This window comes from Gadus chalcogrammus, chromosome 5 (genome assembly GCF_026213295.1).
Source record: "Gadus chalcogrammus isolate NIFS_2021 chromosome 5, NIFS_Gcha_1.0, whole genome shotgun sequence".
In the NCBI taxonomy this organism is placed as follows: Eukaryota; Metazoa; Chordata; class Actinopteri; order Gadiformes; family Gadidae; genus Gadus; species Gadus chalcogrammus.
The window spans coordinates 22,644,207-22,661,573 of NC_079416.1; the positions used below are offsets into that span (position 1 = coordinate 22,644,207).

Below are 17,367 nucleotides of genomic sequence, written 5' to 3' on the forward strand. Positions count from 1 at the left end.
TCTCTCTCTCTCTCTCTCTCTCTCTCTCTCTCTCTCTCTCTCTCTCTCTCTCTCTCTCTCTCTCTCTCTCTCTCGTGCTGCGTCACACAGGGCGTAACCCCAGGTAGACGCATACGTCACAGACATGGACGCGAGCACACGCCCTTCCTCATCCTCCCCACCGTGACAGAGCAGCGTGTGTGTGGAGTCTGTGTTTGTTTAGTGTTCCAGCTCAGGTCGCAGGTGCCACGTTCCCCCTTCAAACACACAAACATACACAAACAAACACTAAACACACACACACACACACTCCACGGGCGCGTGGCGGACACAGCAGGGGCTGAGAAGTGGAAGAAAAAGGAAAAGAAGAAAAAGAAGAAGAAGAGAGGATTTCGCCAGCGGTCGAAAAGGAGGAAGTGTTTGCGCGGAGCCGCGGTTCTGGGAGGTTTACTGTGCGGGGAACTCGTGCGACATGTTCAGTTGGGTGAAACAGGAGCAGGGCGGACGGAACAAGGAGGGAGAGATGTACCAAACGGTGACCGAAGGGCTGCAGAGCCTGTACTCCAAGAAGCTTCTGCCGCTGGAGGAGACATACCTCTTCCATGACTTCCACTCTCCTGCCCTGGAGCCGGCGGACTTCCAGAGCAAACCCATGGTGCTCCTGGTGGGGCAGTACTCCACCGGGAAGACCACCTTCATCAGGTAGGGCTGGACCTCCTCTCTGGTAGGACTAAGACCTCTGTCAGGTAGGACTAGACCTCTGTCAGGGGACTATAGACCAGGTAGGACTATAGACCTCTACCAGGTAGGGCTAGGGACCTCTACCAGGTAGGACTATAGACCTCTACCAGGTAGGGCTAGGGACCTCTACCAGGTAGGACTATAGACCTCTACCAGGTAGGGCTAGGGACCTCTACCAGGTAGGACTATAGACCTCTACCAGGTAGGGCTAGGGACCTCTACCAGGTAGGACTATAGACCTCTACCAGGTAGGGCTAGGGACCTCTACCAGGTAGGACTAGAGACCTCTACCAGGTAGGGCTAGGGACCTCTACCAGGTACGACTATAGACCTCTACCAGGTAGGGCTAGGGACCTCTACCAGGTAGGACTATAGACCTCTACCAGGTAGGGCTAGGGACCTCTACCAGGTAGGGCTAGGGACCTCTACCAGGTAGGGCTAGGGACCTCTACCAGGTAGGGGCTCTGGTCCAGAGCACTCCTCTGTAAGCCAGCATAGCTCCTTTATGTAAACTTTGTATTCCCATTCAAATGATGTGTAGAGGTGATGACGTCAGGTGTAGAACTGATGGACACGACACGAGCTGCATGTCGAACGGCCGCTGGTTCATTTAGTCTTGCATACAAAGCAACATAATGAAGATATGAGGATGTTGTGACATTAAGTTCTGTGTTGGTTCACAACCTGCCACTGCAGAAGCTGCTTACGCTAAACAGACTTACCCTTATGATCACTGTTTACTGTTTATACATTAACCACCCCTACTGCGAGCTGCCCAGTACAACCAACCTCTGCTAATGGTTCTACTGGGAGCTTCCCAGTACAACCACAGTCTTCCAGTGGGAGCGGTGATCAAACTCACAAGTGGGCGTGTCCACCTAGATGTGTGCTGGGTAGACCAGTCTACCAGCCTACCCAGTGGGCCGTAGCAAACGTTGCTCATCTATCCGTCACACATCTAGGTGGACGCGCCCACTGGTGATGTCAGAAGAGGCCGATTTCCAAACGCCTTGTAACGGCTAATCAGACTCACACCCGCTGGTATGATATGTCACCTTTAATGCTGCCGCCGGTGCCCTTGACCCAGAACACGTCCTCACGAGGCAGGATGAATGGAGTGAGTGTGGAGCGCTTCAGAGCCAGGCCTGACCCCGTGTGGTGATGTCAGCGGGGGGCAGGGGGGGCAGGGGGGGGGGGGGGGGGGGGTAGGGGATCAGTGTCTTGTTTGTTGTTTTGGTCGTGACCTCTATTGTTCTGCAGCGGGCCCGGTGCCGCTGCCTCGGCTGATACTTCCTGAGCCGTTAGCCTGCTAGCTGCTAGGGGAGAGCTAACCGCTACAGGAGAACTGACTGCAAGTTGCAGCCCGCAGAGCTAGTTGCTATGGTAGAGCTCGTGGTTGTGTCCTCGCCGCTCATTGGTCAGTATTTCTTAGCCTAGAGAAACCCAACAACCACTGATCCACCCGTCAGTATGATAACTTTAACATCATTATAATATTATATATTATACGTTATATAATGAGGCCAAATGTGCACGTTGTTTCATTAGGGTTGATATTTGGTTAAGATCCTTTCCTCTGTGAGCTGGGGGCCTCTCCTCTACGTGTATAACGTGTAGTACCAGTTCTGTGAGTAGGAGTACCAGTTCTGTGAGTAGGAGTATCAGTACTATGAGTAGGAGTACCAGTACTATGGATACCATCATAGTACTGGTATTGAGGTATTGGGGACGTACAGACGTACAGGTGAGGCAGTTGAGGTAGACCCCTCTGACCTTACGGCAGAATACTTCCTGTATCGGTCCTACTTCCTGTATGGTGCTACTTCCTGTATCGGTCCTACTTCCTGTATGGTGCTACTTCCTGTATCGGTCCTACCTCCTCTACCGGGCTAGCTCCTGTACGGGGCTTCTTCCTGTACGGGGCTTCTTCCTGTACGGGGCTACTTCCTGTACGGTCCTACTTCCTGTACGGTCCTACTTCCTGTAAAGGTCCCAGATGACGTAATGAAACACATGAGCATACTCCTGATTGTGCAAGACAGTGACAGAATCCTTAGAGTTAGTTGGAGCGAGCAGCAACAGGTTGTGGTGTTAAATCAGGGCTGTTTGTTATGTAAAGTCAGCCTGCAGCCACTTTGATTCCATTTGGAGGGTGAATCCAGACGCCAGGGAACAGATTGACAGGTTGAGCGCTCTGCTCAGGAGAGAGGGAAGTGAGAGAGGAACCGGTTTGACTGGAACCCCCGCCAGCAGGATGTGCTCCAGTACAGCTGCTACCGGTGGAGGTGGAGAGCCGCGCCCGCCCGGCCCTGATGGCTGCTATGCATCGTGGGCCGCGAGGCCAAAACACGGGGGTAGTGTTGGGAAAGATCGTGGGCTTGATTCCCACTGTGTGCAGACTAGCAGCAGACACTGTGCCCCTATGGTCTGAGAAAACACTTGAATCACTCAACAATCCACCACACGTATCTGACTGTCTGACTGATTGCCTGGCTGGCTGGCTGGCTTGATGACTGACTGGTTGACTGACTGACTGACTGGTCCAGTTTGTGGTTCCGATCTGTCTCTGGTCTGCCCTGGCTCTGTGAACCTGTGTGACGGGGTGTGACGAGGCTCCGGTCCCGGTCTGACTCCGGTCCTGGTCTTGTTGTGGTGCCCCTGGTCCCGGTCTGACTCCGGTCCTGGTCTTGTTGTGGTGCCCCTGGTCCCGGTCTGACTCCGGTCCTGGTCTTGTTGTGTTGCCCCTGGTCCCGGTCTGACTCCGGTCCTGGTCTTGCTGTGTTGCCCCCTGGTCCCGGTCTGACTCCGGTCCTGGTCTTGTTGTGGTGCCCCTGGTCCCGGTCTGACTCCGGTCCTGGTCTTGTTGTGTTGCCCCCTGGTCCCAGTCTGACTCCGGTCCTGGTCTTGTTCTGGTGCCCCCTGGTCCCGGTCTGACTCCGATCCTGGTCTTGTTGTGTTGCCCCTGGTCCCGGTCTGACTCCGGTCCTGGTCTTGTTGTGTTGCCCCTGGTCCCGGTCTGACTCCGGTCCTGGTCTTGTTGTGTTGCCCCTGGTCCCGGTCTGACTCCGGTCCTGGTCTTGTTGTGTTGCCCCTGGTCCCGGTCTGACTCCGGTCCTGGTCTTGTTGTGTTGCAGGTATCTCCTGGAGCAGGACTTCCCTGGGATGCGGATCGGACCGGAGCCCACCACAGACGGCTTCATCGCGGTGATGCACGGGGAGACGGAGGGCGTCATCCCCGGCAACGCGCTGGTGGTGGATCCCAACAAGCCCTTCAGGAAGCTCAACGCCTTCGGGAACGCCTTCCTCAACCGGTACGTGCACGCCCACGCACACGCACGTGACCCTGTCTGTAGCGCTCGGCCGCGTCCGCTCAGAGTCGATTCTCTGGAGTTGTGAATATTTTGAAATGTTTTGACGTGACTGTTCGTTCACCTCTCGGAGAGACACACACACACACACACACACACACACACACACACACACACACACACACACACACACACACACACACACACACACACACACACACACACACACACACACACACACACACACACACACACACACACACACACACACACACACACCCTCAGGTGTGTGTGTCCGTTGTCCGTTCTTATCTCTGGGTCTAAGTTTAGCCAAATACCATTTTCCCTCTGGACTCATCCCTGTTGCGCGCGCGTGTGTGTGTCTGTGTTTATGCGAGTGAGTCAAGTGTGCGTGTGTGTGTGTGTGCGGGCGTGTGTGTGGAATGGTAGGAATGCCATCTTGCCCCATATGAGGGGGAACCTTTAACAATAACTTGTTGTTTCCAGGGGAAGTGTGTGTGCGTCACACACATCAGTGGAGTAGTGGGATTTATAACCGCGTCAGTACTTGAGACCTGACGATATAAATATACCCTCCTAAATATATCACCTACATGACCTACATGACCTTAAATCATCACCGATAGGGTATATAATATTTATCATGTCACTGTTGGTTAATGTTTATAATGCATGTAAAACTGTATCTGTAGACTCATGTATGTAAAACGTAATAGTATAGTATATTAATAATGTATATAGTTTATAGATAGTGTATTATAATGTATATAGTATATAATAATGAGTATAATTTATAAATAGTAGGATATAATAATGTATCCAATAATGTAGTATGTATAATGTATATAATAACGTATATAGTGTATATAATAATGAGTATAATGTATATATTAATGTATATTGTGTATATATAATAATGTGTATGGTATATAGTAATGTGTATAGTATATAATAATGTATATACTGCTGTGCATGGTGTCTCTGCAGGTTAATCTACTCCCAGATGATAATAATGTATAGTATATAATGTATATAATACTGTGCATGGTGTCTCTGTAGGTTAATCTACTCCCAGATGATAATAATGTATAGTATATAATACTGTGCGTGGTGTGTCTGTAGGTTAATCTGCTCCCAGATGATAATAATGTATAGTATATAATGTATATAATGCTGTGCATGGTGTCTCTGTAGGTTAATCTACTCCCAGATGATAATAATGTATAGTATATAATACTGTGCGTGGTGTGTCTGTAGGTTAATCTGCTCCCAGATGATAATAATGTGTAGTATATAATGTATATAATACTGTGCGTGGTGTGTCTGTAGGTTAATCTGCTCCCAGATGCCCAACCAGGTCCTCCAGAGCATCAGCATCATCGACACGCCCGGCATCCTGTCAGGGGAGAAGCAACGCCTCAGCAGAGGTAGGGAGCAGAACCCCCAAGCCTGAACTGTTTAGTGCCTTGCTCTACCTCCTGAGACACAGAGGGAACAGAACCCCCAACCTCGCAGTACACTGAGGGTGCACTCACACTAGGCCATCTGGCCGTGGCCGTTGGCCGTTTTCACACCTAACCGTGCTCAAATGGCCCCATTGTTCTCTGGCCTGCACTCACACTAGGCCATCTGGCCGTGGCCGTTGGCCGTCGAAACTGTGGCCTGGCCACGTCATCACGTCGTAACACGTCATCACCAAGCGTCCGCTGCATGGACCATAATAAAGTCTGCCGCCAGTCAGAGTTCTAACAACAATGGACAACGACACACAGAACACAGTTTGCTGAGTCTGTTGCTTATTTGGATATATGTTTACTGTTTAATGGGAAAGAAGGCTCGTCGCCTTTATTATGTCCGTGGTCGTCGCATGGACTATACGTCATCCAGCTCAGGTTGCGTAGCCGTGCGTGTGCGCGTGTCGGCTCATTAGCATCTGTACCGTGGCGGCCCGTACCGTAGCAGCACACCTCGCCCAAGTGGCAAAATTGGCCTGGCCTGGCCAGACTGGCCACACTCACACTGACAGATTTGAGCACGGTTAGGTGTGAAAACGGCCACGGCCAGATGGCCTCGTGGGAGTGCACCCTGAGTCATGCGCTCCGTGCTCCATGCTGCTGCCGGCTGATACAGCGGTGGGAAACTGCTCATTGAGGGGTGACACAATGGACCGTTACTGGCTTTCATTTCCTCTTATTGTGTTGTTATCCTACATCGCTATTGCTAGCTAGCTCCCTCCTCCCCTAGCCTAGCGGTACCCCCCCCCCCCCCCTCCCTGTCCTGGGAGGAGTGGAACCAGAACCAGAGGTGCCCTGGGATTTGGGGTGGGTGTACTTGTGTGTGGTGGGAGTACTGGTGTGTGGTGGGAGTACTGGTGTGTGGTGGGAGTACTGGTGTGTGGTGGTAGCACTGGTGCGGGTTCCCTCTGACCTCGGTTCCTGACAGGTCGACCCTGAGTAACACGGTGTGAACCTAGGACACCGCGCACCTGGAGCCTGTGTTGTGATAGCTTAGCGTAGCTTAGCATAGCATAGCGTAGCGTGTGAGGCTGGGCTAGTACTGTGGCTAGTGAGGGGAGCTGTGCTAGCGGAGAACGGACCGACCGAATGAAGCTATGGTGAAGCTAACACGTTTCCGTGAAGAGAAGACTGGAGCTCAAAAATCATTTGTATGAGGGGAGGGAGGGGGGAGAGTGAAGGGCAGGGAGGGAGGGAGGGAGGGAGGGAGGGGAGAGTGAAGGGTGTGTCCTTCATCTGGAAGTGTTTAACCTCCTGAATGTCAAAACACACGTCAGCACTAACACATTCCCACAACACACACACACACACACTAACACAACACACTTACACACTAGCACTCTAAGCAACACCGTAACCCAACTAGAATAACACGACATGCTAACACACTAACAAGAAATGCCAACACAGTAACACAACTAGAATAACACAACTGGAATAAGACAATACAACAACCTCAACTGGAGTATTACACAACACAAGATCCCCCCCCCAACGCAAATGATAACGCGCTGTGCAGTTCCTCCTAGAAGAGCCCGGTCATCACATTCAGAAATAGCCACTGCCGAATCCCTCCAGATCCTCCTCTGTCCAGCCTGTATCTCTGCCTGCCTGTCTCGCTGCCTGCCTGTCTGTCTCTCTACCTTTCTGTATCTCTCTGCCTTTCTGTCTCTCTAACTTTCTGTCTCTCTGCTCTGTCTGTCTGTATTTCTCCCCACAACCAGAGAGACAGACAGGCAGAGTGAGACAGACAGGCCTTCTGGCCTGTCTGTCTCACTCTGCCTGTCTGTCTCTCTGGTTTTGCTGAAGTTGTTTATTTCCCTCGCTCGCATCGCTCCGGTGAGTCTAAGCTTGAATGGGGGGTTGCCGTGGTGACGAGTCATGTGTTTGAGGAACCGGATCACATGGGCACATGACTATGGCCTGATCTCCTCCCAGGAGCCCCAAGTGATGAGGGGGGGGGGGGGGGGGGGGGCACTCTAACTCCGCAGGCTAGTGGTTCACATGGAAACCCAGCTCTCTGCTAGCTCCACAGGCTAGTGGTTCACCTCCTCACCCAGCTCTCTGCTAGCTCCACAGGCTAGTGGTTCACCACCTCATCCAGCTCTCTGTTAGCTCCGCAGGCTAGTGGTTCACCTCCTCACCCAGCTCTCTGTTAGCTCCACAGGCTAGTGGTTCACATGGAAACCCAGCTCTCTGCTAGCTCCACAGGCTAGTGGTTCACCTCCTCATCCAGCTCTCTGTTAGCTCCACAGGCTAGTGGTTCACATGGAAACCCAGCTCTCTGTTAGCTCCACAGGCTAGTGGTTCACATGGACCCCCCTGCTGTTAGTTAATGCTTATACAGCATGAATCTCTAGGTCGGTTGCAACCGCATACCCAGTAGGGATCTTGGGTTCCTATATGCTAACCTAGCAGGTAAATCGGCCCACAAGTTAATGCTAACCTATGTCTTGGTCCGCTAGCTCATGCTAACCTAGCAGGTGTCTTGGCCCGCTAGCTCATGCTAACCTAGCAGGTGTATTGGTCCGCTAGCTCATGCTAACCTAGCAGGTGTCTTGGCCCGCTAGCTCATGCTAACCTAGCAGGTGTCTTGGCCCGCTAGCTCATGCTAACCTAGCCGGTATCCTCGTCCGCTATCTCATGCTAACCCAGCAGGTGTCTGGTGGTGGTCCAACCTGAGGGTAACTGTATTTACTCTTGCGCTTCACACCCTCCTGTATCCAATATCAGCGCACCTTGTATGTGATACTTGACCCCCAGGCCACGCCCACAGTGTTGCTTCAACACCTTCAGGCCCCGCCCCCAACAGTAACCCTACACCCCCCCCCACAGGCCACGCCCCCTTCCTCCCTCAGTCCTTCCAGACCTGCAGTATTCATGACTGTGTTTGTGTGTGGTTCTAATATTCAGCTCTACTGTTACGTTCTGATGTTTGGTTCTGCTTTTTATTCCCCCTGTTCCGTTCTCACGTTTAGTTCTCCTTTTTCCGGTTCCGTCGTGGCGTTGGGTTCTCCTCTTGGGTTCTCCGGTTCTGTTCTGACGTTTGGTTCTCCTTTTTCCGGTTCCATTGTGACGTTGGGTTCCCCTGTTCTGTTGTGACGTTGGGTTCTCCGGTCCCGTCCTGACGTTGGGTTCTCCGGTTCCGTCCTGACGTTGGGTTCTCCGGTCCCGTCCTGACGTGGTGTTCTCCTTCGCGGTCCCGTCCTGACGTGGTGTTCTCCTGTGCGGTCCCGTCCTGACGTGGTGTTCTCCGGTCCCGTCCTGACGTGGTGTTCTCCTTCGCGGTCCCGTCCTGACGTGGTGTTCCCCTGTGCGGTCCCGTCCTGACGTGGTGTTCCCCTGTGCGGTCCCGTCCTGACTTGGTGTTCCCCTGTCCGGTCCCGTCCTGACGTTGGGTTCTCCGGTCCCGTCCTGACGTAGTGTTCTCCTTCGCGGTTCCCATGCAGGCTACGACTTCTCTGAGGTGCTGCGGTGGTTCGGGGAGCGCGTGGACCGGATCATCCTGCTGTTCGACGCCCACAAGCTGGACATCTCGGACGAGTTCTCCGAGGCCATCAAGGCCTTCAGGGGGCAGGACGACAAGATCAGGGTGGTCCTGAACAAGGCCGACCAGGTGAGACCATCAGCTGGAGCCCACCTGGTACCCCCTGACCTGCCGTAACGTACTGCACGGCTCTACTGGTGTCTACTGGTCTCTACTGGTCTCTGGTCCTCTCTGATGTCCTCTCCTGGCGCTGGTCTACAGGTGGACACCCAGCAGCTGATGCGTGTGTACGGCGCCCTCATGTGGTCCCTGGGGAAGGTGATCAACACCCCCGAGGTGGCCCGCGTCTACCTGGGCTCCTTCTGGGCCAAGCCCCTCCAGAACTCAGAGAACAGGTCCGCGCGCGCACACACACGCACACGCACACACACACGCACGCACACAAAGGCACGCACGCACACACACGCACGCACACGCACTTAGGCACGCAAACGCACGCACGCACACACAGTCCTGATTGAATAATGATGTGGTTGGCTGCGCCAGCACCACACCCTGTTGCCATAGCTACCCTTTTATTCCTGGCTGCCTCCACGCTCTCTGTGTCCGCGTGTGTCTCTGTCTCCGTGTGCGTCTGTGTGAGTGTGTGTGTGTTTGTGTGTGTGTGTGTGTGTGTGTTTGCGTGTCTGTTTCCGTTCGTGATGCGGTGCGCTCCCTGTCTGAGCCCGTGGAGGCGTCTCGTCTGAGGGCTCTGTGTTTATAATGCTCACTAACTAGTCCCCCTGTCCAGATGTAATGCTCACTAACTAGTCCCCCTGTCCAGATGTAATGCTCACTAACTAGTCCCCCTGTCCAGATGTAATGCTCACTAACTAGTCCCCCTGGTCAGATGTAATGCTCACTAACTAGTCCCCCTGTCCAGATGTAATGCTCACTAACTAGTCCCCCGGTCCAGATGTAATGCTCACTAACTAGTCCCCCTGTCCAGATGTAAGGCTCACTAACTAGTCCCCCTGTCCAGATGTAATGCTCACTAACTAGTCCCCCTGTCCAGATGTAATGCTCACTAACTAGTCCCCCTGTCCAGATGTAATGCTCACTAACTAGTCCCCCTGTCCAGATGTAATGCTCACTAACTAGTCCCCCTGTCCAGATGTAATGCTCACTAACTAGTCCCCCTGTCCAGATGTAATGCTCACTAACTAGTCCCCCTGTCCAGATGTAATGCTCACTAACTAGTCCCCCTGTCCAGATTTAATGCTCACTAACTAGTCCCCCTGGTCAGATGTAATGCTCACTAACTAGTCCCCCTGTCCAGATGTAATGCTCACTAACTAGTCCCCCTGTCCAGATGTAATGCTCACTAACTAGTCCCCCTGTCCAGATGTAATGCTCACTAACTAGTCCCCCTGTCCAGATGTAATGCTCACTAACTAGTCCCCCTGTCCAGATGTAATGCTCACTAACTAGTCCAGATGTAATGCTCACTAACTAGTCCCCCTGTCCAGATGTAATGCTCACTAACTAGTCCCCCTGTCCAGATGTAATGCTCACTAACTAGTCCCCCTGGTCAGATGTAATGCTCACTAACTAGTCCCCCTGTCCAGATGTAATGCTCACTAACTAGTCCCCCTGGTCAGAAGTGATGCTCACTAACTAGTCCCCCTGGTCAGATGTGATGCTCACTAACTAGTCCCCCCCAGGCGTCTGTTCGAGGCGGAGACCCAGGACCTGTTCCGGGACATCCAGGGTCTGCCGCGGAACGCTGCCCTGCGCAAACTCAATGACCTCATCAAGAGGGCGCGGCTCGCCAAGGTACCTGTCTCACCCCTCTCCTCTCCCACCCCCTGGCCTGTCTCACCCCTCTCCTCTCCCACCCCCTGGCCTGTCTCACCCCCTGGCCTGTCTCACCCCCTGGCCTGTCTCACCCCTCTCCTCTCCCACCCCCTGGCCTGTCTCACCCCCTGGGCTGTCTCACCCCCTGGCCCGTCTCACCCCCTGGCCTCTCTCACCCCCTGGCCTGTCTCACCCCCTGGCCTGTCTCACCCCCTGGCCTTTCTCACCCCCTGGCCTCTCTCACCCCCTGGCCTCTCTCACCCCCTGGCCTGTCTCACCCCCTGGCCTCTCTCACCCCCTGGCCCGTCTCACCCCCTGGCCTGTCTCACCCCCTGGGCTGTCTCACCCCCTGGCCCGTCTCACCCCCTGGCCCGTCTCACCCCCTGGCCTCTCTCACCCCCTGGCCTGTCTCACCCCCTGGCCTCTCTCACCCCCTGGCCTCTCTCACCCCCTGGCCTGTCTCACCCCCTGGCCTTTCTCACCCCCTGGCCTTTCTCACCCCCTGGCCTCTCCCACCCCCTGGCCTGTCTCACCCCCTCTCCTCTCCCACCCCCTGGCCCGTCTCACCCCCTGGCCTCTCTCACCCCCTGGCCTGTCTCCCCCTCAGCTCGCTTTCACCTCACAAGTCTCCGACCTCACTGTTCTTCTTCCTAACCCACCACTGTAATGTTTAAATATGCTATGTATACATGTTTGGTGGAGTTCCAATGTGTTGAATGTAGTTTAAAAGGTTTTCAAAGGGTTTCATTTAGTTTAAATGGGTTTCAATCGTTGCTGGAGTTACAAATTGTTTAATGTAGTTTAAAAGGTTTTCAAAGTGTTTGGTGGCGTTCAAAGGTGTTGAATGTTTTTCAAAAGGCTTTCATAGAGTTTGATGCAGTGTCAATGCGCTGATGGGTTAGCATTGTGGTTACCGGCTCAGAGGAACTGCGTGACTATCCAATAGCACTTCCTTCCCCTCCACACGCGTATCCGTGCGCTAGTGGATTGCTCCCTTTCTCTCTGGTTGATCATTAGGGAAGCGGTGTATAAACGGCGTGTTGTTCCACAGCAGGGGACCTGGAGAGGGGGGGGGGGGGGGCTGCTTTGGCAATGGAATTGTTTATCTTCCATGCCAATAAAGCTTTGAGTTTAGGTATTGGGTGACGGATAGAGGCAGAAGCAGAAGAGTTTGGCTTCCTCCCATTGGCTGAGATATCCGTGATTCGCTGTGGTTGTGATTGGAGCTGCTTCGTTGATGGCCCCAGGCCTTGGATCTAATTGGCTGCTGCTTGCAGGTACACGCCTACATCATCAGCCACCTGAAGAAGGAGATGCCCTCTCTGTTTGGGCGGGAGAAGAAGAAGGAGGAGCTTATCATGCGCCTGCCAGAGATCTACACCATCCTGCAGCGAGAGCACCACATCAGCCCTGGAGACTTCCCCAACGTCACCAAGATGCAGGTAACCCTGACCCCTGAGCTTTGTACCTGACCTCTGACCTCTGTACCTGACCTCTGACCTCTGACCCATGACCCTAACCACATCAGCCCCAGAGACTTTGTGTTGGGAAGGGTGTCGAGCCAGGTCAATCATAAACTGACAATACCGGGCAGAATAAAGAGTCATCTGAACTTAACAATTATGGTCATATATTTGGGTAATAACGGTACAGTGACATGCAACGATCATACAACAAACAAACAATGATCCGAGGCCTATCATACAATCATAGCGGAGGTAGAGCGTATACTGCATGGGCGGGGCTCGTTTCTTTTTTTTTTTTTTTTTAAATATCGCGAAAATATCGCGAGAACACTACGCGTCATCGTGGGACGCCAATATCGTCATCGCGATAAAAAATCGCTTTGACGAGCGCAACGACTTCTTATACACTTTTGTCAGGACACTGAGAGCAGCTCTGCTCCCTACTAAACTATAGTATGGGTTAACCAGATGGTAGACTATCGGTGAACCTCCTCAGGACGTCATACAGGGGGTCGCGGCCGTGCCTTATCAGACGGAACCCTTCGCTTCTCGACGCTCCCCAGGGGGTAAAGAAAACCAAACCAAAACCAACCGCAGGCAGCTAGAGAAATGGAATGTGAAAACATAATTTTCCATTACAGCTTCCCCAACGTCACCAAGATGCAGGTGACCCTGACCTCTGCCCCCTGAACCCTGACCTTTGAACCCTGACCCTTACCCTTGTGTACGTGTCAACGTTAGCGTGGCGTGGTGCATGGTCTTCAGGTGTGCGTGTATGTGCGTGCGTGTGTGTGTGTGTATGTGCGTGCGTGTGTGTGTGTGTGTGTGTGTGTCTCTGCATTATGGGGGACACAGAACCTACACACACGTATAGGACACTCATAATGGTGACTATTATTATCATTATAATAATTAGAGTTATAACACTGATATGATGGTCATGAGCCAGTTTTAAATCGGAATGCCTTGCTCTTGTTCTGGGACCCAGCTGTGTTAAAGAGTGTCCTGTTTAAGTCTCAGGGGTCGAAGGTCAGGCTCTGGTTCGCAGCACAGCTGTTGTTGTTGAGGACCTCATGGGGAACAGTGTGTTCTAGCGCTGGACTCCAGCAGTCCACCGGGTCTGAGGACCTAAAGGAGGACTGGATCAGACCAACAGTGAGACCAGTGGAATCCACGTATTAAGTGTGTGTGTGTGTGTGTGCGTGTGCGTGTGTGCGCACAGGACCAGCTGCAGCACTACGACTTCAGCAAGTTCCCGTCCCTGAAGATGAAGCTGATCGAGAACGTGGACAAGATGCTCGCCCACAAGATCGCCGGGCTGATGGCCATGATCCGGGAGGAGGAGTCTCTGGCCCCGCCCCCCATGGTGATGGGCGGATGCTTCGAGGGCTCCCAGGACGGGCCCTTCGGCCACGGCTACGGCGAGGGCGTGAGCGCCGGGGAGGACGGCGAGGAGTGGATCGTGAACCGGGACAAGCACCGCTACGACGAGATCTTCTACACGCTCAATCCCATCAACGGCAAGATCTCCGGGGTGAACGCCAAGAAGGAGATGATGAGCTCGCGGCTGCCCAACACCGTGCTGGGAAAGATCTGGAAGCTGGCGGACTGCGATCACGACGGCATGCTGGACGACCAGGAGTTCGCGCTGGCGCAGCACCTCATCAAGGTGAAGCTGGAGGGCTACGAGATCCCCTCGGAGCTGCCGGCCCACCTCATCCCCCCCGGACACCGCAAGGACCCCACCGCCGACACCCTCTACCCCCGCGTCGAGGACTAGCGTCGAGGACGCTGAGCTACACTAGCATGCTATGCTAGGATAGCACGCTACACTAGCACCCTAATCTAGCACGCTACACTAGCATGCTAATCTAGCAATCTACACTAGCATGCTAAGCTAGAAAGCTAGGATAGCAAGCTAGGATAGCACGCTGTGATCGCATGCTAGTATAGCAAGCTAGGCTAGCACGCTGTGATAGCATGCTAGCTATGCCTCCTGGCCCCGAAACTAAATGACTCTGAACAATGAAAATAAAGTCAAATGTAAACATTTATCACAGCTGAACCCAACTCTCCCTTCCCCCATGTTAGCCCCATGTTAGCCCCATGTTAGCCCCATGTTAGCCACTCCACTAGATCAAAGCTAATGTGAAAAAGACTTATGATGATTCCTTTGTGATTTCAGAAGATAAATTATACAATTATAAATCTTCCAATGCATACGTACAGAATTATTCCACCCCCCTTACCAAAGGAGTAGAACACAACAGTATGCAACTTCACAGTAAGATAATACAACCAAGGTGTTATTTAATCGCTTCCATCCTGACCATTGGAGGTGTCTGCAGGTTTTGTGGGTGAACGAATTTGTGACTGGATAAATGCATTTAATGCGTTGAATGTTATTCCATATAATTAATTGTAATCTATTTTTCAAAATATGAATGTATTTTAGGTAAGGTAGAAGAAAACTGTTAAAAAAATTAGTAAATACAAAAATACGTTGTACCAGCTTCTCAATATGTAAATGTGTAAAAGGTTGTCCTCATAGCGTCACCATTCAACCCACTGGAACAGTACTAGGCTTCGTGATCCCCGCAGCCAGAAGGGAAGATGGAGGCAGCTCAGAGGTCGTGGGGACAGACGGTGATGACGGCTGAAGCGTTTCTCCTCTGGGACCAGAGGGCCGCTGCCGGCCGCCGCCCGGCTTCCTCTCATTGTAGCGCTGACCCACGACCTGGACCTGGGTCGGACTTTCCACACGACCTAGATCCCCTGTCTCTCTCAAGACTGACATTTGAACAGCTCCTCCTCCCTCTCCTCCTCCCTCTTTCACCTTCTCCTCCTCCTCCCTCTCCTCCTCCCTCTTTCACCTTCTCCTCCTCCTCTTTCTCCTCCCCCTCCTCCCTCTCCTCCTCCTCTTTCTCCTCCCCCTCCTCCCTCTCCTCCTCCTCTTTCTCCTCCCCCTCCTCCCTCTCCTCCTCCCTCTTTCACCTTCTCCTCCTCCCTCTCCTCCTCCCTCTTTCACCTTCTCCTCCTCCTCTTTCTCCTCCCCCTTCTCTTTCACCTCCTCCAACTCCTCCTCACCACCTTTCGGACACGACTGTCAACAGTTGCCTCAATTCACTCCTCCCTTTTTCCTTCCCAGTCCTGGAAACCATCCCAAAGCTTTGGCTGTGTCACGTGACCTGCAGGCTGTCACGTGACCTGCAGGCTGTCACGTGACCAGTGGCCGGTGCGTTCCTATGACGGAGCTCACGGGCTCTGGAGGATTGAGCAGCCATTTTTTGAGTGAACAAGCAGTGCCTTCAGTCTGATGAAGATACCCGTCATCATCGTCATCCTCATCATCACTACTTATGCCTTCTGTACGACGATACTTGGGTTTCAGGGAGAAATATATTTTCATGAGGTTGATGTATATTATTATTTTTATGTAATTATTGGAAAGGGAAGTGTTGTTGCCATCTTGTTCTAGAAGCTTCTCACGAAGATCTCCAATCGATCACCAATTCAGTCCAATTCATCAACAATCACAGCTTCCCTTGGCTGAATGCGTTGTGATTTGGGTTTAATGAGTGTGAATGTTACAGCTGCGTTCTCGTTGTAGAGAGGACTCCTGTACTGCTCGCGTGTCTGTCTTTAACGGGAAAACAATAAACCCTGTTACTCATTTTAAGAGCTGTTACGTATTATTCAGGGATCTTTCCTCCTCACCCTCTCTTAAGACAAAACTTTATGATGTCTTTAACGGCTCACCTTATTAAGGTAACGTTTTTAACTAAACCCTTGAAACTTTTAGAACGTTTTTAGCTAAACTTTTAAGGTGATCCTGTAGAGTGTTTTTAACTTAATGTTTAGGGTGAACCTGTAGAATGTTTTTAACTTAACGTTTAGGGTGAACCTGTAGAATGTTTTTAACTTAACGTTTAGGGTGAACCTGTATGTTTTTAACTTGACGTTTAGGGTGAACCTGTATAATGTTTTTAACTTAACGTTTAGGGTGACCTGTAGAATGTTTTTAACTTAACGTTAGGTTGAATCTGTGTAATGATTTTAACTTAACGTATGGGTAAACCTGTAGAATGTTTTTAACTTAACGTTTAGGGTGAACCTGTAGAATGTTTTTAACTTAACGTTTAGGGTGAACCTGTAGAATGTTTTTAACTTAACGTTTAGGGTGAACCTGTAGAATGTTTTTAACTTAACGTTTAGGGTGAACCTGTAGAATGTTTTTAACTTAACGTTTAGGGTGAACCTGTAGAATGTTTTTAACTTAACGTTTAGGGTGAACCTGTAGAATGTTTTTAACTTAACGTTAGGTTGAATCTGTTTAATGTTTTTAACTTAACGTTAGGGTGAACCTGTAGAATGTTTTTAACTTAACGTTAGGGTGAACCTGTAGAATGTTTTTAACTTAACGTTAGGGTGAACCTGGAGAATGCCACGTCGGTCATGTTTCCGACCCTTCATCCTTTCAGAGTCAAACGTAGACGATTTACCGAGGTCTATAATGGCCTCTTCCTCTTCCTCTTCCGCTCTGAGAAGTGAGGTTCAATGACCTTGTCCCTAAGCGATGTAACGGCGGAGAAGGACATCTTTCATCTTAACATTCATCATACTCCACGCCCAGCACAGGGATTACATAACTAGCATCAGTGTAATGCACACACGCACGCGCACACACACACACACACACGCACATGTACACGCACACAAACTGTTTGTTTCTGTGTAAACCATCAACCGGTCTGGCGCCATCAGGTGAGTCTTCTCATGCCGTCAAAGTTCACATGCACACACACATACACACACACACGCACAGACCCCCTGACCTTTGGGGGGGGGGGGGGGTGGTCTTGGTGATCCTCTGCTCGTTCCTCTTCTCTTCCAGGACCTCGGGCTGCAGGCGGACACAGGAAGGCCGGCGGCGTGCGAGTGCGCGTTTCCTGCGTGTGTGAGTGGAAATAGACGCCTGGCCCAGTGGGGCTTCCTGTCCTTATGGCTCATCCCTC

The 17,367-nt window shown here is 51.9% G+C and overlaps 1 protein-coding gene across 1 annotated transcript; it reads left to right on the plus strand.

Annotated features, from left to right (window-relative positions):
* Positions 1 to 138: 138 nt before the first annotated feature.
* ehd4 (EH-domain containing 4) lies at positions 139 to 16,480 on the plus strand. Its single transcript, XM_056590523.1, has 8 exons — positions 139 to 681; positions 3,855 to 4,031; positions 5,379 to 5,476; positions 9,013 to 9,179; positions 9,312 to 9,445; positions 10,754 to 10,865; positions 12,164 to 12,328; positions 13,575 to 16,480. Exons 1-8 carry the CDS (start codon positions 452 to 454, stop codon positions 14,130 to 14,132), a joined length of 1,641 nt encoding a protein of 546 aa, XP_056446498.1. The 5' UTR covers positions 139 to 451; the 3' UTR covers positions 14,133 to 16,480.
* Positions 16,481 to 17,367: the final 887 nt, after the last annotated feature.

Coding starts and splice junctions, on each gene's coding strand:
- ehd4 (XM_056590523.1), top strand. CDS start 452: ATGTTCAGTTGGGTGAAACAGGAGCAGGGCGGACGGAACAAGGAGGGA. Junction 5,477..9,012: donor GAAGCAACGCCTCAGCAGAG/GTAGGGAGCAGA, acceptor GTTCCCATGCAG/GCTACGACTTCTCTGAGGTG. Junction 9,446..10,753: donor CTCCAGAACTCAGAGAACAG/GTCCGCGCGCGC, acceptor AGTCCCCCCCAG/GCGTCTGTTCGAGGCGGAGA.